The following is a 25,086-nucleotide window of genomic DNA, read 5'->3' as shown; positions in this document are numbered from 1 at the left end:
CACGGTTGTTGGGGTTTTACCTGCATACGCCTTTCTCAAAGATTTTGAGAATCTTTGGATAGGAAAGAGGGCGGGCTCCTTCCACAGGCCCCTGTGGAAAGTTTAGTTGTCCTTCTCCTGTAGCTCTGCTCATGTAGCTCACCCACACAGCCTTCTGTCCAGGAACCTATTGGTATGGCGCAGAATAGGCTCAGAGAACACCAGTCACCAAGAGGGACCATGTCTCTCAACCCCCAAGGGCCCTGCCCAGCTTCTGATCTTTATTTTATTTATTTATTTTTAAAAATTTATTTATTTATTCATTTATTTTTTGCTGCGTTGAGTCTTTGTTGCTGTGCGTGGGCTTTCTCTAGTTGCAGCGAGCGGGGGCTACTCTTTGTTGCGGTGCGTGGGCTTCTCATGGCAGTGGCTTCTCTTGTTGTGGAGCATGGGATGTAGGCTCACGGGCTTCAGTAGCTGTGGCTCACGGGCTTTAAAGCACAGGCTCAGTAGCTGTGGCACATGGGCTTAGTTGCTCTGTGGCACACGGGCTTAGTTGCTCTGCGGCATGTGGGATCTTCCCGGACCAGGGCTCGAATCTGCCTTGGCCGGCAGATTCTTAACCACTGTGCCGCCAGGGAAGTCCCAGCTTGTGATCTTTAAACATGACTACCATTGTGGTCCCACCCTCAGCCCTGGGAACCACTCAAAGCATACATTCACCATCCTTGTGTAACCGGTCCTGCAGGACACACCAGATGAGCCCTGACAAACAGCACGTGGCTTCATAATGTAAGCTCGCACTCTGAAATTCTAATTTACACAAAGAAAATTCTTTTCTTTGACCACAGTTCCCAAAGGCATCAGGGAAACCAGGGGCAAGCTGTGATGAAGCAATGAATGAAGGGCTAAAAAATGTTCCCAAGCTCTCCCGTTAGGTACTTGCATCTCCAAGAAACCATTCCCTAATCTGAGAAATCAGTTGCAAAATAGAACAAGGAAACTAGAACATCTGAGGGCGCTCCTTTGAGGGCTTATATTTTGATACTCTTCCAGCTCTTCTGCCTCCTGCCCCACCCTCCTTTCTGGTGGCACTGAGAGTATAAAATGGGGCTGGGTTCTGCCTGTGCATCACATAAAGGCCAACATGAAGACAGGCACCATCTTTGTTCTGGTGGCTTTCATCGTCGGGGGGCTGGAGGTGGCCTGTGTTCCGAGACCCACTTTCAACCGTGAGGTTGCTGAGGGGATCCTTGCTGAGAACGGAGAAGGTACAGAGCCCAGTGTTAGACCTGGGGATGGTTTGGCACGGAAGCTGCCATGTCCCCACTGCAGAGTGGAGATTCGGCATTGATCAGATGCATTTCCTTTGATCTAAATGAGCGATCACGCTGCGTTTCCCAGTCCCCTTATCAGATTGGGTTGGGTCTGATATGCATCTCTAAAAGAGATACCTGCAGTTTATCTTACCATTTTGGTTGTTATTTTATTTACTGTTGTAGATATCTTTGTTAGATACATAGTCTTTTGTTATATAATCTATTTTATTTGTGTAATCTCTCTCTCCTTTCCCCTCTCTCTTACTATATGTTTTGCATTTAGAAAGGGTTTCGGTTTTTGTTCTATTAGTTACCTTAAACTAAGACCTTTGAGTACCACCCTTGGTCCGCCTTTTTTTATTATTATCTATAGGTTTCCTACTATGAGTAATAGTCATAATGAAATTAGCTAATTTCCTTCTTTCCTTCCTCCCCACTCCCCTACTCCCAGCAGCTGATTCTAAGCAATATCCTTTCATTCCCACTTAATCATATTAAGGTACTTATCAAGCTTACTCTGCTTTTCCTATGTTCTTTCCTTCCCCCTCCCCGATTTTTAATAGGTATATTGTCAAAACATATAGCTATTTCATAGACTTTATCCATAGACCATTATTAAGGCTTAATTCTACTGTAAGTGTATATCTAATGGCCTTACTAGTCCCCGTTTTGATGTCTCTCCAGTACTTTGGTTGGCTGATGATCAATCTCTAGTACATTCCTCAGGAAGTTCCCATAGGAACAATGTCCCCAGTCTTCTCCATCAGTCACCTCATTGCTTCCTGCAGATTTCTGCACAGATGCAGATACCTCACTGGTGTGGTAGATGACAGTGGTATGTCTCCTTCCATCCACTCATATTTTGGAGTTTGAGGGGATACCTTGTTCCGCAGTTTTGTTGTCTATGTGTTTTGAATTTTGCTATTTTGATTGCTCTGTGTCTTTTTAAGGGGAAATTATAGAAGATTCAAAAATTATGCCAACCTACACAATTAAAACCACCTTCCCAAAATCTGACATTATTTTTTTGTAACAACTTCTAACTTTCTCCTTTGTGAAATGTCTGTTCAATCCTTTTGCCCATTTTTCTATTAGGTTATCAATTGTTACTATGGATTTGTAAGGGATTCTGGATACAAGTTGTTTGTCGTATATATGTATTATAAACATTTTCTCCCAATGTAGCTTTTCTTTTCACTCTCTTAATGGTGTCATTCAATGAAGAAAAGTTCCTAATTTTAATGAGGTTCCATCTACCTATCTAGTTTAATGGTCAGTAATATTTCTGTAATATTTAAGAAATATTTGCCTATCCTGAGATCATGAAGCTATCTATTATAGTATCTTCTAGAAGCTTTATTGCTTTACCTTTCACTTCGGTCTATAACCCATTTGGAACAGAGTTTGTAGTGTGGTGTGAGGTAGGGGGCAAGTTCCTTTTTTTCATATGGACAGTCCAGTTAATCCAACCACCCTGAAGTCCTGTAACTTTGTTTAAAATTGTCTTGATTCTTATCCTGATTATTGTTGGTTTGGGAAACTTACGTATAAACTTTTAGAATCAGCTTATCCATTTTTGTGAAAAATCCTTCTACGATTTCTACTGGGATTGTATGAAATTTCAGTTTGGGGGGAAACTGAGATCTTTATAACACTGAATCTTTTCATCCATGAACATGGCGTCTCTCTCCATTTATAAGACAGTTAAATTTTTTTCTTAGTAATATAGTGTAGTTTTCTGCACATAATTGGTTAGATTTATTTCTAGGGAACTGATGGTTTTTGAAAGATATTGTAAAGGCATTGAGAGTATTTATTTTCTAATCGTAAGACTTCAAAGCTTTTAACTGCGTCTTTCCTCTTGCCAGAAATGTGTCTGTATGACTGTTTAGAAGACAGGGACTGTGGAAGAGGAAGAGAATGCATGTATCTTGGCTGTTCGCGCATCTGCTCCCCACAGGTTCCAGCAGGTGAGTCCTGACTTTCTCCATCCCAGCCTATCCTGGGAGAATTAGGAGCTTGGTGTAATCTGAACTTGCACAATTGTGTGATCACCCAGAGAAACACACCCGAATGCCTGAGGTGTCCCTCTGTTCTTGCCCTTTGAGGGAAAGGTTGGTCTCAGAACCTTTATCCCAACATTTTCAAGTATGTGAATCCTAAAAAATAAAAAAAAAACTCATTTAATTTTTCACAAGGAATACATATTTATTACAGAAAAGTCAGGAACTACGGAACAAATTGATGGCAAGATGTGCCTGTAATCTTATTCCCAGGAGATAAACATAGTTACATGTATGTGCATATCCTTCCACAAATATACTCAGGGGGTATGGCACCAACTAATAATGGCCTCACCCTCCGCAAACGTTTTTAAACTTTCCTTTTTTCTTTTTACTCTCAATAATATGTAGTGAATAGCTTGCTACGAGCATGGACATATTTCTACAACTCTATTTTTTTCAAAGACATCAAAGCATTTTTACTGTGAATGTACCACATTTTGTTTACTACTTCTTGACCAATGGGCTTTCAAACTTCTCTAATATTTTACTATCAAAGGGTTCCCCTGGAACTAAATGGTTCCGTTTATAACTTGATTATTTCCTTAGGAAACATTGCTAGAAATGATATTGCTGACTCAAAGGACATGCATGTTTTTTTAACTCCAAAGATACTTGGCCAATTTGCTTTTGTGAGGATGTATTGTTTATGTCAAAAAGTTTCATAAACTTCAAAATGCTGGATATATTTTAATTCTTAATTACATGCAATTTAAAAACAACTTCAAAGATGTTTATGAAATATTGTTTTTAGGGTATGTTTCAAAGGTCCTTTGCCATACGTTGGCATCCCACATGATGGGAAAAGAGTGAAAAACACATATTTGGCAACCTCTCTGTGCCAGATCTTTTTCAAAATACATTATTTTGTTTAATCTTGAGAACTTGAGGTATGAAAGATGTAGGTATTCATCTCACGTCCATTTTACAGATGAGGAAACTAAAGAATGAACCAAATATACTTTTTTCTTTTTCTCACCTTATCGTGATTCCTGTCCACCCTCTTCCTTTTTTTTTCTATTTTTATTTTTATTTTTAATTTTTATTTTTTAACATCTTTATTGGAGTATGATTGCTTTATAATGGTGTGTTAGTTTCTGCTGTATAACAAAGTGAATCAGCTATATATATACATATATCCCTATATCTCCTCCTTCTTGCGTCTCCCTCCCACCCTCCCTATCCCACTCCTCTAGGAGGTCACAAAGCACCGAGCTGATCTCCCTGTGCTATGCGGCTGTTTCCCACTAGCTATCTATTTTACATTTGGTAGTGTATATATGTCCATGCCACTCTCTCACTTTGTCCCAGCTTACCCTTCCCCCTCCCTGTGTCCTCAAGTCCATTCTCTATGTCTGCGTCTTTATTCCTGTCCTGCCCCTACGTTCTTCAGAACCTTTTTTTTTTTTTTTTTTAGATTCCATATATATGTGTTAGCATACGGTATTTGTTTTTCTCTTTCTGACTTACTTCACTCTGTATGACAGACTCTAGGTCCATACAGCTCACTACAAATAACTTAATTTCATTTCTTTTTATGGCTGAGTAATATTCCATTGTATATATGTGCCACATCTTCTTTATCCATTCGTCTGTCGATGGGCACTTAGGTTGCTTCCATGTCCTGGCTATTGTAAATAGTGCTGCAATGAACATTGTGGTACATGATTCTTTCTGAATTATGGTTTTCTCAGGGTATGTGCCCAGTAGTGGGATTGCTGGCTCATATGGTAGTTCTATTTTTAGCTTTTTAAGGAACCTCCATACTGTTCTCCATAGTGGCTGTATCAATTTACATTCCCACCAACAGTGCAAGAGGGTTCCCTTTTCTCCACACCCTCTCCAGCATTTATTGTTTGCAGATTTTTTGATGATGTCCATTCTGTCTGGTGTGAGATGATATCTCATTGTAGTTTTGATTTGCATTTCTCTAATGATTAATGATGTTGAGCATTCTTTCATGTGTTTGTTGGCAATCTGTATGTCTTCTTTGGAGAAAGGTCTATTTAGGTCTTCTGCCCATTTTTGGATTGGGTTGTTTGTTTTTTTGATATTGAGCTGCATGAGCTGCTTGTAAATTTTGAAGATTAATCCTTTGTCAGTTGCTTCATTTGCAAATATTTTCTCCCATTCTGAGGGTTGTCTTTTTGTCTTGTTTATGGTTTCCTTTGCTGTGCAAAAGCTTTTAAGTTTCATTAGGTCCCATTTGTTTATGTTTGTTTTTATTTCCATTTCTCTAGGAGGTGGGTCAAAAAGGATCTTGCTGTGATTTATGTCATAGAGTGTTCTGCCTATGTTTTCCTCTAAGAGTTTGATGGTGTCTGGCCTTACATTTAGGTCTTTAATCCATTTTGAGTTTATTTTTGTGTATGGTGTTAGGGAGTGTTCTAATTTCTTACTTTTACATGTACCTGTCCAGTTTTCCCAGCACCACTTATTGAAGAGGCTGTCTTTTCTTCACTGTATATTCTTGCCTCCTTTATCAAAGATAAGGTGACCATAGGTGCTTGGGTTTATCTCTGGGCTTTCTATCCTGTTCCATTGATCTATATTTCTGTTTTTGTTCCAGTACCATACTGTCTTGATTACTGTAGCTTTGTAATATAGTCTGAAGTCAGGGAGCCTGATTCCTCCAGCTCCATTTTTCTTTCTCAAGATAGCTTTGGCTATTCGGGGTCTTTTGTGTTTCCATACAAATTGTGAAATTTTTTGTTCTAGTTCTGTGAAAAATGCCAGTGGTAGTTTGATAGGGATTGCATTGAATCTGTAGATTGCTTTGGGTAGTAGAGTCATTTTCACAATGTTGATTCTTCCAATCCAAGAACATGGTATATCTCTCCATCTATTTGTATCATCTTTAATTTCTTTCATCAGTGTCTTATAATTTTCTGCATACAGGTCTTTTGTCTCCTTAGGTAGGTTTATTCCTAGATATTTTATTCTTTTTGTTACAATGGTAAATGGGAGTGTTTTCTTAATTTCACTTTCAGATTTTTCATCATTAGTGTATAGGAATGCCAGAGATTTCTGTGCATTAATTTTGTATCCTGCTACTTTACCAAGTTCATTGATTAGCTCTAGTAGTTTTCTGGTAGCATCTTTAGGATTCTATGTAGAGTATCATGTCATCTGCAAACAGTGACATCTTTACTTCTTCTTTTCCAATTTGGATTCCTTTTATTTCTTTTTCTTCTCTGATTGCTGTGGCTAAAACTTCCAAAACTATGTTGAATAATAGTGGTGAGAGTGGACAGCCTTGTCTTGTTCCTGATCTTAGTGGAGATGGTTTCAGTTTTTGATGCATCTTCTCTGGCAGCTCTCTGTGAGCGCCGGTGCTGGAAAGACTGGGACTGTGGAGCCAGGAAACCGTGCATCTGGAGGGGCTGTAGCCGAGTCTGCTCCACCTTCCCCGAAGTGGGTAAGACCAGGAGCCCTGCCTGATTCCCCAGCCAGCTGTGCCAGGGTTAGCCCTGCCTGGCCTTTCCAAAACTGTGCTGCTGATCAGAAATGGGACAGAAACCCATCAGTGTTCCTGGGGGCTCTTCCTCCACTCTTGCCCTTACAGGGGAAAAACAGGTGAGAGAGCCATGTGCCCAGCATGTCATTAATAAAGACCCCTTAAAAAGACCTTTAATCATTTCCTTTTGTTTTTTCTACAAGTGAAGCTCATTATATAAAATCAGAAACTACTGATGAGCCTATATATGTGTATATATGTATATACTATGATTATGGTATGATCATTATATATATGGTATACTTATATAATCATAATATTTTGACAGTCTAGAAAATAATGAACACTTCCACAGCATTATACTTATTATCTGTATTTACATAAATATTAATAATATTTACTATTATTATATTTTTAACCCAAAAAAGCCATTCCATAAATACTTTTTTTTTACACACACACACACTGTATTTTATTTTTACAAGAGATAAATAGACTGACACCAAGCATTGTACATGGATGACCACAACAATAGCAACAATGGTTGCAATTACCAAACATGAAACACACTCATACTATGTCATAATATTGACATTCAGTCCAGTAATCCTCCACTGTAACAGCTCCTTTACTTTGCAGTGAAAATTGATTTGTATGTTCTTTGCCTCTGAGTCCTTGTGGGATTTTTTTTTTTAATTCAGACAGAAAGTCACAAAAATTATACTCATCATCATCAGTTCACTCAGTCCCATGTAATTAATTTTTTATTATCTTGATCTTTTGTTAGCATTTTATGAATTCATCAGTTTTTCATTAGAGTTCTGAAAATGCTTATTCATTCAGTTCAGCAGTTCAGTCAGTTACCAGAAACCTGTACTTGTCAGTCTTTTCCATGAAGTTCTTGAAGATGAAACCCTTTTATAGGAACATATTTGCAAAAGCATCAGAGTACACCCAGAACTGTCTGTAAATGACAAAAGACTTAAAAATGACCACAGTTAAAGATTTGATGAAAGTTCATAATAATGCAGTTGACAAGAAAATTAGTTATTTCTGAGATATACATTTTAAAGTAATAACTAGGATTATGAGTTATAACATTATACCAGAACATATAAGATTTTTAGAAATTTCATGTAATGTCTGAAACATTTATATTAACATATTTCCATACAAATAACCCAATGAAAGTTTAGTATTAGTTGTTTTGTTTGTTTGTTTGTTTTATACTGCATGTTCTTATTAGGCATCAATTTTATACACATCAGTGTATACATGTCAATCCCAATCGCCCAATTCAGCACACCACCATCCCCAGCTCACCGCAGTTTTCCCCCCTTGGTGTCCATATGTCCATTCTCTACATCTGTGTCTCAACTTCTGCCCTGCAAACCGGCTCATCTGTACCATTTTTCTAGGTTCCACATACATGCATTAATATACGATATTTGTTTTTCTCTTTCTGACTTACTTCACTCTGTATGACAGTCTCTAGATCCATCCACGTCTCAACAAATGACTCAATTTCGTTCCTTTTTATGGCTGAGTAATATTCCATTGTATATATGTACCACATCTTCTTTATCCATTCGTCTGTTGATGGGCATTTAGGTTGCTTCCATGACCTGGCTATTGTAAATAGTGCTGCAATGAACATTCAGGTGCATGTGTCTTTTTGAATTACGGTTAGCTCTGGGTAAATGCCCAGTAGTGGGATTGCTGGGTCATATGGTAATTGTATTTTTAGTTTTTTAAGGAACCTCCATATTGTTCTCCATAGTGGCTGTATCAATTTACATTCCCACCAACAGTGCAAGAGGGTTCCCTTTTCTCCACACCGTCTCCAGCATTTGTTGTTTGTAGATTTTCTGATGATGCCCATTCTAACTGGTGTGAGGCGATACCTCATTGTAGTTTTGATTTGCATTTCTCTAATAATTAGTGATGTTGAGCAGCTTTTCATGTGCTTTGTGGCCGTCTGTATGTCTTCTTTGGAGAAATCTCTATTTAGGTCTTCTGCCCATTTTTGGATTGGGGTGTTTGTTTCTTTAATATTGAGCTGCATGAGCTGTTTATATATTTTGGAGATTAATCCTTTGTCCATTGATTCATTTGCAAATATTTTCTCCCATTCTGAGGGTTGTCTTTTCGTCTTGTTTATGGTTTCCTTTGCTGTGCAAAAGCTTTTAAGTTTCATTAGGTCCCATTTGTTTATTTTTGTTTTTATTTCCATTACTCTAGGAGGTGGATCAAAAAAGATCTTGCTGTGATTTATGTCAAAGAGAGTTCTTCCTATGTTTTCCTCTAAGAGTTTTATAATGTCCAGTCTTATATTTAGGTCTCTAATCCATTTTGGGTTTATTTTTGTGTACGGTGTTAGGGAGTATTCTAATTTCATTCTTTTACATGTAGCTGTCCAGTTTTCCCAGCACCACTTATTGAAGAGACTGTCTTTTCTCCATTGTATGTCTTTGCCTCCTTTGTCATAGATTAGTTGACCATAGGTGCGTGGGTTTATCTCTGGGCTTTCTATCTTGTTCCATTGATCTATGTTTCTGTTTTTGTGCCAGTACCATATTGCCTTGATTACTGTAGCTTTGTAGTATAGTCTGAAGTCAGGGAGTCTGATTCCTCCAGCTCCGTTTTTTTCCCTCAAGACTGCTTTGGCTATTCGGGGTCTTTTGTGTCTCCATACAAATTTTAAGGTGATTTGTTCTAGCTCCGTAAAAAATGCCGTTGGTAATTTGATAGGGATTGCATTGAATCTGTAGATTGCTTTGGGTAGTATAGTCATTTTCACAATGTTGATTCTTCCAATCCAAGAATATGGTATATCTCTCCATCTGTTGGTATCATCTTTAATTTCTTTCATCAGTGTCTTATAGTTTTCTGCATACAGGTCTTTTGTCTCCCTAGGTAGGTTTATTCCTAGGTATTTTATTCTTTTTGTTGCAATGGTAAATGGGAGTGTTTCCTTAATTTCTCTTTCAGATTTTTCATCATTAGTATATAGGAATGCAAGAGATTTCTGTGCATTAATTTTGTATCCTGCAACTTTACCATATTCATTAATTAGCTCTAGCAGTTTTCTGGTGGCAGTTTTAGGATTCTCTATGTATAGTATCATGTCATCTGCAAACAGTGACAGTTTTACTTCTTCTTTTCCAATTTGTATTCCTTTTATTTCTTTTTCTTCTCTGATTGCCGTGGCTAGGACTTCCAGAACTATGTTGAATAATAGTGGTGAGAGTGGACATCCTTGTCTCGTTCCTGATCTTAGAGGAAATGCTTTCAGTTTTTCACCATTGAGAATGATGTTTGCTGTGGGTTTGTCATATATGGCCTTTATTATGTTGAGGTAGGTTCCCTCTATGCCCACTTTCTGGAGAGTTTTTATCATAAATTGGTGTTGAATTTTGTCAAAAGCTTTTTCTGCATCTATTGAGATGATCATATGGTTTTTATTCTTCAATTTGTTAATATGGTGTATCACATTGATTGATTTGCGTATATTGAAGAATCCTTGCATCCCTGGGATAAATCCCACTTGATCGTGGTGTATGATCCTTTTAATGTCTTGTTGGATTCTGTTTGCTAGTATTTTGTTGAGGATTTTTGCATCTATATTCATCAGTGATATTGGTCTGTAATTTTCTTTTTTTGTAGTGTCTTTGTCTGGTTTTGGTATCAGGGTGATGGTGGCCTCATAGAATGAGTTTAGGAGTTTTCCTTCCTCTGCAATTTTTGGAAGAGTTTGAGAAGGATAGGTGTTAGCTCTTCTCTAAATGTTGGATAGAATTCACCTGTGAAGCCATCTGGTCCTGGACTTTTGTTTGTTGGAAGATTTTTAATCACAGTTTCAATTTCATTACTTGTGATTGGTCTGTTCATATTTTCTGTTTCTTCCTGGTTCAGTCTTGGAAGGTTATACCTTTCTAAGAATTTGTCCATTTCTTCCAGGTTGTCCATTTTATTGGCATAGAGTTGCTTGTAGTAGTCTCTTAGGATGCTTTGTATTTCTGCAGTGTCTGTTGTAACTTCTCCTTTTTCATTTCTGATTTTATTGATTTGAGTCCTCTCCCTCTTTTTCTTGATGAGTCTGGCTAATGGCTTATCAATTTTGTTTATCTTCTCAAAGAACCAGCTTTTAGTTTTATTGATCTTTGCTATTGTTTTCTTTGTTTCTATTTCATTTATTTCTGCTCTGATCTTTATGATTTCTTTCCTTCTGCTAACTTTGGGTTTTGTTTGTTCTTCTTTCTCTAGTTTCTTTAGGTGTAAGGTTAGATTGTTTACTTGAGATTTTTCTTTTTTCTTTAGGTAGGCTTGTATAGCTATAAACTTCCCTCTTAGAACTGCTTTTGCTGCATCCCGTACGTTTTGGGTCATCGTGTTTTCATTGTCATTTGTCTCTGGGTATTTTTTGATTTCCTCTTTGATTTCTTCAGTGATCTCTTGGTTATTTAGTAACGTATTGTTTGGCCTCCATGTGTTTGTCTTTTTTACGCTTTTTTCCCTGTAATTCATTTCTAATCTCATAGCGTTGTGGTCAGAAAAGATGCTTGATATGATTTCAATTTTCTTAAATTTACTGAGGCTTGATTTGTGACCCAAGATGTGATCTATCCTGGAGAATGTTCCGTGCGCACTTGAGAAGAACGTGTAATCTGCTGTTTTTGGATGGAATGTCCTATAAATATCAATTAAATCTATCTGGTCTATTGTGTCATTTAAAGTTTCTGTTTCCTTATTTATTTTCATTTTGGATGATCTGTCCATTGGTGTAAGTGAGGTGTTAAAGTCCCCCACTATTATTGTGTTCCTGTCTATTTCCTCTTTTATAGCTGTTAGCAGTTGCCTTATGTATTGAGGTGCTCCTACGTTGGGTGCATATATATTTATAATTGTTATATCTTCTTCTTGGATTGATCCCTTGATCATTATGTAGTGTCCTTCCTTGTCTCTTGTAACATTCTTTATTTTAAAGTCTATTTTATCTGATATGAGTATAGCTACTCCAGCTTTCTTTTGATTTCCATTTGCATGGAATATCTTTTTCCATCCCCTCACTTTCAGTCTGTATGTGTCCCTAGGTCTAAAGTGGGTGTCTTGTAGACAGCATATATATGGGTCTTGTTTTTGTATCCATTCAGCAAGCCTGTGTCTTTTGGTTGGAGCATTTAATCCATTGACGTTTAAGGTAATTATCGATATGTATGTTCCTATGACCATTTTCTCAATTGTTTTGGGTTTGTTTTTGTAGGTCCTTTTCTTCTCTTGTGTTTCCCACTTAGAGAAGTTCCTTTAGCATTTGTTGTAGAGCTGGTTTGGTGGTGCTGAATTCTCTTAGCTTTTGCTTGTCTGTAAAGCTTTTGATTTCTCCATCGAATCTGAATGAGATCCTTGCCGGGTAGAGTAATCTTGGTTGTAGGTTCTTCCCTTTCATCACTTTAAGTATATCATGCCACTCCCTTCTGGCTTGCAGAGTTTCTGCTGAGAAATCAGCTGTTAACCTTATGGGAGTTCCCTTGTATGTTATTTGTCGTTTTTCCCTTGCTGCTTTCAATAATTTTTCTTTGTCTTTAATTTTTGCCACTTTGATTACTATGTGTCTTGGCGTGTTTCTCCTTGGGTTTATCCTGTATGGGACTCTCTGTGCTTCCTGGACTTGGGTGGCTATTTCCTTCCCATGTTAGGGAAGTTTTCAACTATAATCTCTTCAAATATTTTCTCTGGTCCTTTCTCTCTCTCTTCTCCTTCTGGGACCCCTATAATGTGAATGTTGTTGAGTTTAGTGTTGTCCCAGAGGTCTCTTAGGCTGTCTTCATTTCTTTTCATTCTTTTTTCTTTAGTCTGTTCCGCAGCAGTGAATTCCACCATTCTGTCTTCCAGGTCACTTATCCGTTCTTCTGCCTCAGTTATTCTGCTATTGATTCCTTCTAGTGTAGTTTTCATTTCAGTTATTGTATTGGTCATCTCTGTTTGTTTGTTCTTTAATTCTTCTAGGTCTTTGTTAATCATTTCTTGCATCTTCTCAATCTTTGCCTCCATTCTTATTCCGAGGTCCTGGATCATCTTCACTATCATTATTCTGAATTCTTTTTCTGGAAGGTTGCCTATCTCCACTTCATTTAGTTGTTTTTCTGGGGTTTTTTCTTGTTCCTTCGTCTGGTATATAGCCCTCTGCCTTTTCATCTTGTCTGTCTTTCTGTAACTGTGGTTTTTGGTCCACAGGCTGCAGGATTGTAGTTTTTCTTGCTTCTGCTGTCTGCCCTCTGGTGGTTGAGGCTATCTAAGAGGCTTGATGGGAGGCTCTGGTGGTGGGTAGAGCTGACTGTTGCTCTGGCGGTCAGAGCTCCGTAAAACTTTAATCCACTTGACTGTTGATGGGTGGGGCTGGTTTCCCTCCCTGTTGATTGTTTTGCCTGAGGCAACCCAACACTGGAGCCTACCTGGGCTCTTTGGTGGGGTTAATGGCAGACTCTGGGAGGGCTCACGCCAAGGAGAACTTCCCAGAACCTCTGCTGCCAGTGTCCTTGTCCCCACGGTGAAACAGAGCCACCCCCTGCCTCTGCAGGAGACCCCCCAACACCAGCAGGTAGCTCTGGTTCAGTCTCCCCCAGGGTCACTGCTCCTTCCCCTGGGTCCCGATGCGCACACTACTTTGTGTGTGCCCTCCAAGAGTGGGGTCTCTGTTTCCCCCAGTCCTGTCGAAGTCCTGCAATCAATTCCCACTAGGCTTCAAAGTCTGATTCTCTAGGAATTCCTCCTCCCGTTGCCGGACCCCCAGGTTGGGAAGCCTGACGTGGGGCTCAGAACCTTCACTCCAGTGGGTGGACTTCTGTGGTATAAGTGTTCGCCACTCTGTGAGTCACCCACCCAGCAGTTATGGGATTTGATTTTACTCTGATTGCGCCCCTCCTACCGTCTCACTGTGGCTTCTCCTCTGTCCTTGGACGTGGGGTATCCTCCTTGGTGAAGTCCAGTTTCTTCCTGTCGATGATTGTCCAGCAGCCAGTTGTGATTCTGGTGCTCTCACAAGAGGGAGTGAGAGCACGTCCTTCTACTCCGCCATCTTGGTTAATCCTCTCCCCATAAATACTGTTTTGTCACTTAAGTTTTGTTGGGAGCATCTTTCACTGTCAACACAATACATTTCATTTTACTTTATTTCACATATTTAATTATTACATTTAATAAATTTAATTAATTAATTAATTTAATTTACTGTATCCCACCATATAGAATATACTACATCACCTCAGTAAATCACCTTCTAGTGGACATTTCAGGTGGGATTTTGTTTTGTTATTTTGTTTATTGTTGCTATTCTAAGCAATACCTCAATGCTGGTTCTTCTCACTAGATTTTATGTACCTCCTTATTATGCCTGGATGAAGAAACTGAGGTTTCTTGGGTTTAAGTAACTTTGAATTGCTTGTGGTTATAAAACCAGTGAGTGGCTAAGTCAGGATTGATGCCGGCTCGGTGCTTGGCAGAGTGGGAGGTGCAGGGCAGGGCTCCGGAGCCTTCAAAACCCACCTCTGCAGCTCACCAAAGTGGGGTTTAGGGCAAGTTACTTTACCTCGAGTTCCTCTGCTGCAACATGGGTCAACACCTATCGCAGAGGGTATGGTGAGGACTGAATGCGCTAATGTAGATCATGTATTTGGCCCTGACCCTAGCACATAATTAAAAAAAAAAATTAATAGTAGGGAAAAGAACGGAGTAACAGGAAATACTGTTAAGTAGGAGGCAACACTGCATGGGATTAGGACTTTATTTCAAAACGTTGCTCTGGGGACACTGGGGAAATGTATGTAATATTGTTAACCCCCAGTTTCCTCATCAAGGAAACCCAGAAAATGGTATCTCCGTTACTACATTGTGTGAGGATTAAATGAAATATATGAATGTATATAGTACTGTCAGCCTTTTAAAAGAAAAAGGTAAGCAATTCAGCCAGCAAAATTGAGTTTATTCGAGAATAGCAGAGGAGTTGCAATTGGAGACGAGCAAAATGTGGCAAACCACGGGTAAGTCTGGAGAACAAAGGAGAGCGTGCTTTTACAAAGGACAGGAGGAAGTTGGGAGGGGTTGTTTCGTACAGAAGTTCATTGGAGGAAAGTGAGAGTCTGAAGTGGTGGTAGCTTCTCATTGGCTGTAGGCGAGGGCGGCTCCCGGTCGGCCGGCAACAGGAGATCTTCCTCTTTCCTGCTGGAGGGCGCAAGCTGCCGTGAGTGGTACCTGCGTGAGAGCCCTTCTTCGTGGTTTCCTCGCTCCGATTTTGAGTTAGGTTTCCTTAACACGTTTTTCACAGTATAAACATCTGGAGAAGCAGATGTGCTCAGAAAACCAGTGACTCACTGCATGGGGCCGCCCTGTGGCAGAACTCATGGGAGCTGGGACAAGCAAAAAGAATCTTAGCATCCACTCCTCCTCTGCCCTCATTTCCTCCTAAACCTGGCTAATTTAATTCAGGTCACCCAGAAGAAAAAAACGAAATAAAAATCGGAAAAGAACAGATGAGACTCTTAGCTTGGGCACATAGTTTGTTGGATATGATCAGCCTCTATTCTCCAATTATTTGTGTAAGAAACTCCACATTTCAAATGAGGAATCTATCCTGGAGAAGAAATAGATGCTACAGGAAGCTGGTGTTTGTGCACTGGCTCAGCTGGCAGAGTTGTTGCAGAGATTATATGTTCTTTTCTTCCTTTAACGTCAAAGCTCTGGAAATCTTACGGGAGATGAACTCATTCACGGAACAGTCCCACCAGACCAGAGAATAAGTGCATGCAGGGGTTATACCATCCTCAAGACAGGAACCAGGAGCTGGAAACCTGGGACCTGAACTCTCCTCCCATCAGGTCTGGGGACCTCTGACCAGAGCCCCAACCCAAGGTCTCCCAGCCAGACTCACTGGGGGCCAGCTGGTGCCCACATTAGCTTGGTTTCCCAAAGCCACAGGGATGTCAGTCTCACTGTTGATCAATGGTGTCAGCTTCCCTGCAGGCTGCTGGGATTTGACACTTCCTTCTCTTGCTCTCTGCTTCAGGGGCACACAGCAGGGTGGCCCCACTCCCCGTACCCTAAAAAGGCTTTGGTTGCACATTCTCTTTAATTTGGCTCACTCTTTCAGGGCACCCTACCACCCACCCACCCCCACCCCCCAATCTTCCTAGCAACGTTTCTGCTCAATTCTCTGCACAGCTGGATAAGAAGAAAATTTGAGAGGTCCCTTAACAAGTTACACCCCCAACTGTTCCCCAAATTTGCCCTCAAGCAGTGCCCCAGACCAAACCTTTGCTCCCTCAGGCTGAATTTTTTCCTGCCCAATATGGTTTCTTTATATGTAAGTTGGTGATAATTAAGGTCTTGATACTGATATGTGACTCTAAAAGCACAAGTAGCAAAATCAGTCAAGTCACTTAAAGAGAAGACATTCCTTTGAACCAAAAGGCCACTGGTTACGATGAGTACCTTGCAAGCACACCCTCAGCTTCACTGCCAAGGAAAGGACCAGGCTGTGCTTCTGCTGTGGTCAGGATGACAGAGGGACCTCATCCTGGATCTGGTGACTTTAATGGTTTCTTCACGTCTCTCGGTTTCACAGCTTCAGTGACACAAGGTGGCTTTTGCTCATTTTAATGGCTGAGTAATATTCCATTGTATATATGTGCCACATCTTCTTTATCCATTCCTCTGTTGATGGACGTTTAGGTTGCTTCCATGTCTTGGCTATTATAAACAGTGCTGCAGTGAACATTGGGGAACATGTATCATTTCGGACCATGTTTTTCTCCCGATATATGCCCAGGAGTGGGATTGCAGGATCATATGGTAGCTCTATTTTTAGTTTTTTGAGGAACCTCCACAATGTTCTCCACAGCAGCTGTACCAATTTACATTTCTACCAACTCACTGAGCCTTTTCTGATGTTAGGAACCTGTGTGGATCACTGCCAAGGAAACTCGGACTGTGGGGCTGGAGAACAATGTATCAAGAAGGGATGTAATCGAGTCTGCTCTTCAGTCCAGGACAAAGATAAAAGCACACAGCCCTGCCCAGGTCCCCAAACCCCGCACAACAGAGAGACTGTGTGCTTAGCTCTGCCCAGACTTCCCTTCCGTAGATGGTTAATTTCCAGGGTCTCTGCTTTCAGGCTTGTCCTTCCAGAGGGAAAAGCATATCACAGACCTGTGTGTCCTGACTTTTTGAGCACAGAAACTTCTTTTATTTTGTTATACAACTAATAATGTTCATTATAAAAAAACCTCAGAAATACTACTAATTAAAAAGATAAATTATCCACGATCCCATTACCCAGATAACCACGTTAACCTTTAAAATAAAAGCTTCCATGTTTCATATACACACATATACATTTTTTCAGATTTAACAAGGAATAAATGTTTATTTTGTGGTTATTGCATGTCTGGAACTGTGCTGAGTGCTGGGAGATAGTTAAGGAGAAGTCTTTGTCCTTAAAGATCTCATAGTAACAGAGATATAAACAAACAAACAAAAATCCAGGATATATGATTTTTACAAATATGGTGTTGTAGCCCATCCCTAATCAATAAACACAATTCTATCACACATTTTAAAAAGCTTCACTGTTTTCCAGTATGTGGATATGCCTTCTTTCCATGCCTTCTTCTACTATTATAGAATTAGATAATCTATCATTTTGAGTTACTTTTTAATAACAAGGACAAGATAAATGTCCTTGAGCTAAATCATATTTCTTAGGATAAATTCCTAAAAGTAGAATGGCCAAATTACATTTGAAAGCTTTTGATATAGATTGCTATATTGCCTCATGAAGACACCTTTCAACACCCAAAAAGCTACAGCCTCACTCCACGTATTTGTAATTTAACAGACAAACATCTACTCGCATTGTGTATGTATATATGTGTGTTATTGATGTGTTTGTACTTATATTTGTAAAAGCAAAGAGAAGATTCCAGAAGGAGCTACAAGAAATAGTAGATATCTCCTGGGAAATGGACTGGTTGGGTTGAGGGAAAGAGAAACTTCCCTTTTACTTAATATAGTTGAGTATTTTTTGTTTTAAAAATAAAAACGTACTACTTTTATGATAGTGCAAAATAGGTAGATAGCTTGTCTATATTTTTTGAATTGGATAAAAGTTTAAACAAACAAACCTTCTCACAGCCCTCCCCTGTTATCCTGTCAGGCTTAACAGTTTTCGGCTGAATGTTTTCTGCCAGTAGGTATCTGTGTGGAGGAATGCCAAGGATCCTGGGACTGCCCTCTAGGGAGATGGTGTGTCAACACTGGATGTGGCCATATCTGTGTATCCTTCAGAAAGCTAGGTAAGCGCTGCAAGCCCAGCCGTCCACGTCCCTGACTAACTGAATGCTTAGCCCTGCCAGGATAATGGCTCTCAGGCCAGCTGCACAGAGGGAGAGGAGGCGGCTATACTGGGGCCACTACTAACCTCTGGGAGAATTAGAAAAGAATAGAATTCTCCCAAGTCTAGAAGACCATGAAGACAGATTAATAATATCTTGCTTTAGAAGTATTTGTAAACTTGAAAAAGCTGGAAATACTCTTAAAACAAAAATGAAATAACGTTAAGGTACCAAATTATTCTTCAACAAGGGCTGGAAAGAACACGGTTATGAACACGTTAGCTGATATCTCACACCCAAACACACGTCCACACCAGTGTGAAACACACAGGTTCATTCATTCAGTCCACCAGTATGTACGCCTGCCGAGGCAGATTCTTGCCAGCCATGGCTGGCTGGTACTCTTTCCCCACAGAACCTTCAACTCCCTTACTTTCTTGACTGAAAGCCTAGGATTGATCTTTGCTGCTGTAAGTTTGGTGGGTGCATCAAAGTGGCCTGGGAGGGACTTCCCTGGCGGTCCAGTGGTTAAGACTGCAAGCTTCCAATGCAGGGGGCCCGGGTTCGATCCCTGGTTGGAGAACTAAGATCCCACTTGCTGCGTGGCACAGCCAAAAAACAAACAAACAAACAAACAAACAAAAACCAAAGTGGTCTGGGAACTAGGGAGGCTGTAGAGTTAAGACTGGGTGTATCATCCAAGGAACAGCTTGCTAACACATCTCTACATTGTCTCAGGATCAAGGACCACACTTAGATGTTTTGGGGTGGGGGGGGGGTGGGGACGGAGGAGTATGTAAGGAAATCCCACAGATGAAGGAGATCTCTGCCCAACATGGAATAGACAATTGTCAACCACCATTTCACTTGATTCACAAGAGTGATATCCAGCCTGCATTTTCCATGTTAGTTAGTCTACCCTAACTCAATAGGGTAGACTGTTTTGGGGGGTGATATACAGCAGGGGTTCTCCCATATCAACACACATAAGAATGACCTTGTGAGGGGTACTTCCTTGGTGGTCCAGTGGTTGAGAATCCATCTTGCAATGCAGGGGACACCAGTTCGATCCCTGGTCGGAGAACTAAGATCCCACATGTCATGGGGCAACTAAGCCTGCCCGCCACAACTACTAAGCCCGCACACCACAGCTAGAGAGAAGCCCACGCACCGCAACGAACGATCCCGTGTGCCGCAACTAAGACCCAATGTAGCCAAAAATAAATAAATAATAAATAATTTTTTTTTTTAAATGAATGACCGGGGGGAAGGCTTGTTAAATCCAGATTGCTGTGCCCCAGCCCTAGAGTTTCTGTTTCAGTAGGTCTGGGGTGGGGCCCAAGAATCTGAATTTCTAACAAGCTCCCAGGGGATGCTGATTCTGCTGATTCTGCTGGGTCAGGGGACCCATTTTGAGTAGCACTAGATACTGGATTGGGGATCTTAGTTCCCTGACCAAGGATGGAACCCGGGTCACAGCAGTGAAAGCGCCAAGTCCTAACCACTGGACCAGCAGGGAACTCCCTTTAAAAAAAGCAAAAACAAAAAACTTGAAACCTGGTCTTTTGTCTTTTATCTAATATTTCTTTCCAAATGCAGTCATCAGAGCCCTATACTAGAAGTAAGGCTGGTGGTGGTATTAGTACCCAGTCTGATTTTCACACTGTGGGACTCTGTTCATTGGCACCTGAAGGCGCATAGAATTGGTGAGAAGTTGGCTCTGTTTGTGATCTGGGATTTAATTATCTAGTTTCAGCTGGAACAAAAAGAAGGGGGTTAAAGGCAAGGCTCTCTCCTCTTCTCCCAAGATGCTGCAGCTGCTGGTCATCAGTGTGTTTTCCCATACACAAAACAGTACTGTGTGCCTCTAAGGTTTAGAAGGGGGAAAGATTGGGGGCATCAAGAAGGGAAGAGGCTAAAGGTCCATCAGGGAGTGAGACACTTCAGCTTGCTCTCTCTCAGCACTGGGTCCCACTCCCTTCTACAGAGCCAGCCTGGGTTCTGGCAAGACTGTTTTGTTTTTCAGATGGACAGAGACCTGGAATTTGTCCACTGCTGCCAAAAGGATCGTTTGGAACTTGTGCTGAAATGTGCAGAGGGGATCAATTCTGTCCCCTGGGACAAAAATGCTGCAGCAATGGTTGTGGACACGTTTGCACCGCTGTTCGAGCCGTGAGTATAAGACAGAGAGCTGCTTACGGGGAGGATGAGTTCCTGCTGGCCTTTGCCAGCCCAGAAGGGACCCCAGCTGCCCCTCTGCTCACTGAAGTCCGGGTGACTTGTGGAGAAAGCTGGTTGGTAGGAAACAGCAGGAATTTCTGGAAAGTGACATAATTACCTTTGTATTTTAGGAGCCCTATTGGGTCTCCAGTCTGGAGGAAGATGCCCAAAGGAGTGACAACTAGATCGTGGTTCTTTTCTTGGTACCAAATGCTCCTTTCTTTGAAATGCTCATTATCTTTTCGGATGATAATTGAACCTTGGTCTCCTTCAGTAACTGTTCCCAAACGTCATCTTTATTCTAAGAGCTGTGCTTTCTTACTGACCCCAGGATCACAGGATGTGGATCTAAAATAACTTGGTTTAAGTGCTGAATTCTGGCAATTGTTTGAGGAATCATGAGGTGACTGCTTTCAAAATTATCTTTCTTGTTAATAAAATGATTTCTGTAGCATTATCAAACCTGAGTCATTATTTCTATGTAAGATTTCTAGTTCACTTACATTAGTACCTCTACCTCCAACAAGTATTTAACCCCAATCTATGGACCCTCTCTCTTTTTCATCATCCATCACCATTCATGTCCTCTGTTTCTTCCTCATCCTTTTCCCTGGGACCAGCCCAGGCACTCAACACTGCCTGGAAATCTAACCACACTTCCCCCAGAAAATTCATTCTCCCAACAACCAAGATTTCCACTTATCTTTCTTCAACTCCCCATCTCATCTACCTCTCACTCCAACTTCCACCATTCAGGTCTCACCGTCTATCTCATCTATCCTTCACTAGGAAAAGAACTGCAAGTTTGCAAAAATGTCCTCCTCTTCTACCCCCATATATGTGTATCCATTTACTCTGCTTTATGCCCAGTAATAATGGAAAAAAAAATGCTCCCTACTCCTATTTAAGTCCAACCCCTCCACTAACATTCTTCTTTTCTAATGAAAGACTTCTCCAATTATTATCTCCAGTACCGTAGATGTCTCCCTTACTACTGGATCCTCCCCTTGTCACACACCTATGCCTTGACTCCATATTTCAATCCAGCTACCATCCACTCCACAGCTGAAACTCCAGATATCATTGTCTATATTTGCTTCTCTACTTCCTCATCACTGTTTCCATCCCCTATTCTCTCCTCAAAGGGCACGTTTCCCTCTTCCCTGTGATTGGCTCCAACCCCCATCTCACCTCACTCCAGGACTCCAACTAAGCTTCCTGTGGTCTACCATACACACTGAAACTTGGATAATGCCACTCACGTAGTCTGAACATCACCTACTACTGGGACCCTCTGAGCAGGGCACAAGGAATGGAGAGCTAGCATGCCCTGAAAATGAGTCATCTCAGGACTTAGTAAAGAAGCAGAGAGCCCTGTTGGGTCCCCAGTCTGGAGGAAGATGCCCAAAGGAGTGACAACTAGATTGTGGTTCTTTTCTTGGTACCAAATGCTCCATAGAGGTTGTAAAGAATAACCTCTTACTTTTAGGAGTTTAAAACCCAACCGAGAGTAAGGAAACATTTAAAGGAGAAGGAAAATATCTTATTTGATATATTTTTCAGTTTTAGATATTTCCCCTACATTATTTCCTTATCCTTACAACAGTCCTATGAGTTGAATATGCTGAGCCTCTAACTCTTGACGAAGAAACATAGAGAGATTAATTGTCAAGGTCATATGGCCAGGATGTAGTAGAACCTGCATTTAAATCCAGATTTTAGTGGCTCCAAGACTCTCTCTGTTTCTTATACTATACTACCTCCAAAAATACAAATGCAGAATGCATATTTATCTGCAAATTTAATTCCAACCAACCACTTTGAAAGCTGTTGTACTCACCACCCTCCCACAGTGGGAAGCACTCATAGTGCTGGGGTCTTAGGAATTGACACTGCAGGGTTTCCTAACACTTGGTTAGTGACTTGTTACAGGATCTGTGTTAACATTTGGGCGACCAAGCACTTGAAAGACCTGGATCAATTACACAGTCTCTGTGCCAAGCTAATTAGTCCTTAAAAGAGAGGCTATGGGTGCTGGGTCCTCCTGAAATTTTGAGAGATAAAGAGGGAACCTCTAAGGTTGGGTTGTGAGAATAGCACCATCTCACCTGACCGTGGATTGCAATGTCCCTGGAGTCTAAAGTCTACATGATATGCCTGGGGAAGCAGTGCTTTCTGGCTGGTACATTTGGATCTGTGCAATGGAAAGTCACTGGTGGCCCAAAAACCTGTACTTATTTCCAGCTGGTCCAACTCCGAAATATTTGTCTACATTACCCTTTTTCTCCTCTTCACTGAACTTCACTTTCTCAATATCATGCTGAAATCCCAGGGTTCACAAATATTCCCTCTCCTATGCCAATAAAGTGCACAATAGGGTCACCCCAAAGTCCTTGAGCCTCACAGCCTATAAGGAAGGAATGAAATCACATCTGAATTATAGCATAGGCTGGCACTTCTTAAATGCAATAAGAATGTAGTATTCCATAACGGCTGCACTATCACCACTATTCAGGAAAAATAATAGTGACTTTAAGAAATTGGAATTTCCCCCAAAAAATAGCCCTTCTCTTTAGCAGTGGAGTGTGTGTGTGTCGGATGGTTGGGGGGAGGTGCGGGGGCTGGTTAGGGGCAGGAGATTAAATGGATTTGTCAAGAGTTTTGTGACTAGGGAAGTTCCTTGGTGGCCTAGTGGTTAGGAGTTGGTGCTTTCACTGCAGAGGCCCAGGTTTGATCCCTGGTCAGGGAACCATCCCACATGCCACGTGGCCAAAATACAAAAAAAAAAAAAAAAAAAAAGAGAGAGAGAGTGATGTGACTAATTAGAGTTCACATTGTATAAATTAGCTGCCGCAACAAATAAATCCCAAAATATTACTGGCTTAACTCAGTTATGGTTTATTCCTCCCTGGTGTGAAATCCAAAATGGGTATTCTTGAACAGCAGGCAGATTTCCTCCAAGTGGTAATTTGGTAAGCAGGCTCCTTCCATATTGTGGTTTCATCAACCTCAACATTTGGCTTCCAGGATCACTTGCCTAAGTGCTTCGGGCTAACAATAGGAAGAAGAGGATGGATGGCATGGGTTTGGGGTGGGGAGGGGAGTTAAGGGCTTTGCCCCAGAAGTGGGGCACATCACTTCTGCTCACATTGCCTGGAATTCAGTCACATGGCCGTGGCCAACTGCAAGGAAAGCTGGGAGCTGTAATCTACTGTGTTCTTAGGAAGAAGAAATGAGTTTGGTAAAGTCATTTACCCAGTAAGTCTGACGCTCATGGGTTGAGTAGGTCTATCCTAATGGTCAAATCGAGCCATCCTTGTAAAATAAATGTTCTTCCAAACAGTTTTACAAAAGGAAAATTGAAAACTTATACAAAAAGCTGGATCCACATTTCTGAGAACCTGTAAGAAAAGGAGGCCTGAGGATTCTGTACAAGGTAGAAGGAAGGAAAAAAGCTATGATACTCAGATATGGGGTTTTCCTTCCATCTGAACATGGCAGGAGGCTTATTTACCCAAGGGAATTTCTACTTGTTAGCAGTTCAAGTAGTGTGACCCAGTGAGGAATTCTAGAGAGTCCCATGGAGGCTGGGGGGAGAAGACGAGAGGGTACCAGTGCCCATTCTTAGATCAAGCCTTGAGCCCTGTAGTATTAATATTTGGGTCTAGAATATAGTGAGTGGGAATGTGTAAGGAAAAGGCATAAACAGTGTTGGGTGGACGAGAGAACTTAGGATTTGGAGTCAGAAAGACAGGTAATTAAGAAGCTGTGTGAACCTGGGGAAGTTATTATCTCCCCATGTATGAAATAGAGATAACCCCTGAGAGTATTTTTGATCTTTAAAAGGAGTGGAGTAATGTGTGTGTGTGTGTGTGTGTGTATAAATAATTATATGTATATATTTATACATATAATTATATATATTATTCAATATACACTATAATTATATATATATTATTCAAAATACATATATGTGTATTAGTATATGTGTGTGTTTATAAGACCTGGCACATAGAAGTGCCCAATAAATACCAGGTCCCTTTGTTTCTACCTCCTTTCTCTCTGTCACTCAAAGTGGCCTCCATTCTTTAGTAGTTTTGAATATTAGGTGGAACAAGCTATTTCTTTTGGCTCAGAGAGCTTATTTGAAAGTACAACATTACTCAACGCTAACCTCAGGTCTATATCATCCAGAAAGGTCAGCTGCCTATCAGGGGTTACGTTTGCAATTACCTGTGTCTTGATCCAGGTTCCACATGCTGCAGAGCTCAGAGGGGAAGAGTATAACTCACAGCGCATCTCTGCCCATCTGCATTGTCATCAAAGGAAACTCCGCTCAGCAGCATGATGTTCGTACGAAGGTGGGGTGTGCGGAGAGGGGGGTCCGTCCTCCTCCCCATCGTCAACACAGAGCTGCAGGGGCTGCCCTCAGAACTCGCAAGGTGGGCTTCCCTGGTGGCGCAGTGGTTAAGAATCCGCCTGCCAATGCAGGGGACACGGGTTCGAGCCCTGGTCTGGGAAGATCCCACATGCCGCGGAGCAGCTAAGCCCGTGTGCCACAACTACTGAGCCTGCGCTCTAGAGCCTGTAAGCCACAACTACTGAGCACACGTGCCACAACTACTGAGCCTGCGTGCCACAACTACTAAGGCCGCATGCCACAA

At 41.0% G+C, this 25,086-nt stretch overlaps 1 protein-coding gene across 2 annotated transcripts; it reads left to right on the top strand.

Annotated features, from left to right (window-relative positions):
• Positions 1–1,092: 1,092 nt before the first annotated feature.
• Positions 1,093–20,884, top strand: LOC309649748 (uncharacterized protein). Of its 2 annotated transcripts, none has more exons than XM_082440188.1 (5): positions 1,093–1,250; positions 3,167–3,268; positions 18,062–18,163; positions 20,229–20,374; positions 20,554–20,884. In XM_082440188.1, the coding sequence occupies exons 1-5, from the start codon at positions 1,127–1,129 to the stop codon at positions 20,605–20,607; spliced, it is 528 nt and encodes a 175-aa protein (XP_082296314.1). In that variant the 5' UTR covers positions 1,093–1,126; the 3' UTR covers positions 20,608–20,884. The 2 variants fall into 2 exon arrangements, with proteins under 2 accessions (XP_082296314.1, XP_082296313.1); XM_082440187.1 differs by having other exon boundaries at positions 18,059–18,163.
• Positions 20,885–25,086: the final 4,202 nt, after the last annotated feature.

The sequence above is a fragment of the Balaenoptera physalus genome, assembly GCF_965194825.1.
Source record: "Balaenoptera physalus genome assembly, chromosome: 20".
Classification (NCBI taxonomy): domain Eukaryota; kingdom Metazoa; phylum Chordata; class Mammalia; order Artiodactyla; family Balaenopteridae; genus Balaenoptera; species Balaenoptera physalus.
This window is presented reverse-complemented; position numbering and strand designations above follow the sequence as displayed.

Bases quoted from the DNA above. Each gene is read 5' to 3' on its own strand.
- LOC309649748 (XM_082440187.1), top strand. From the start codon at position 1,127: ATGAAGACAGGCACCATCTTTGTTCTGGTGGCTTTCATCGTCGGGGGG. The intron at 3,269-18,058 runs GTGAGTCCTGAC...GTTTTCTGCCAG, and splicing joins CTCCCCACAGGTTCCAGCAG to TAGGTATCTGTGTGGAGGAA. The intron at 20,375-20,553 runs GTGAGTATAAGA...TTTGTATTTTAG, and splicing joins TTTGCACCGCTGTTCGAGCC to GAGCCCTATTGGGTCTCCAG.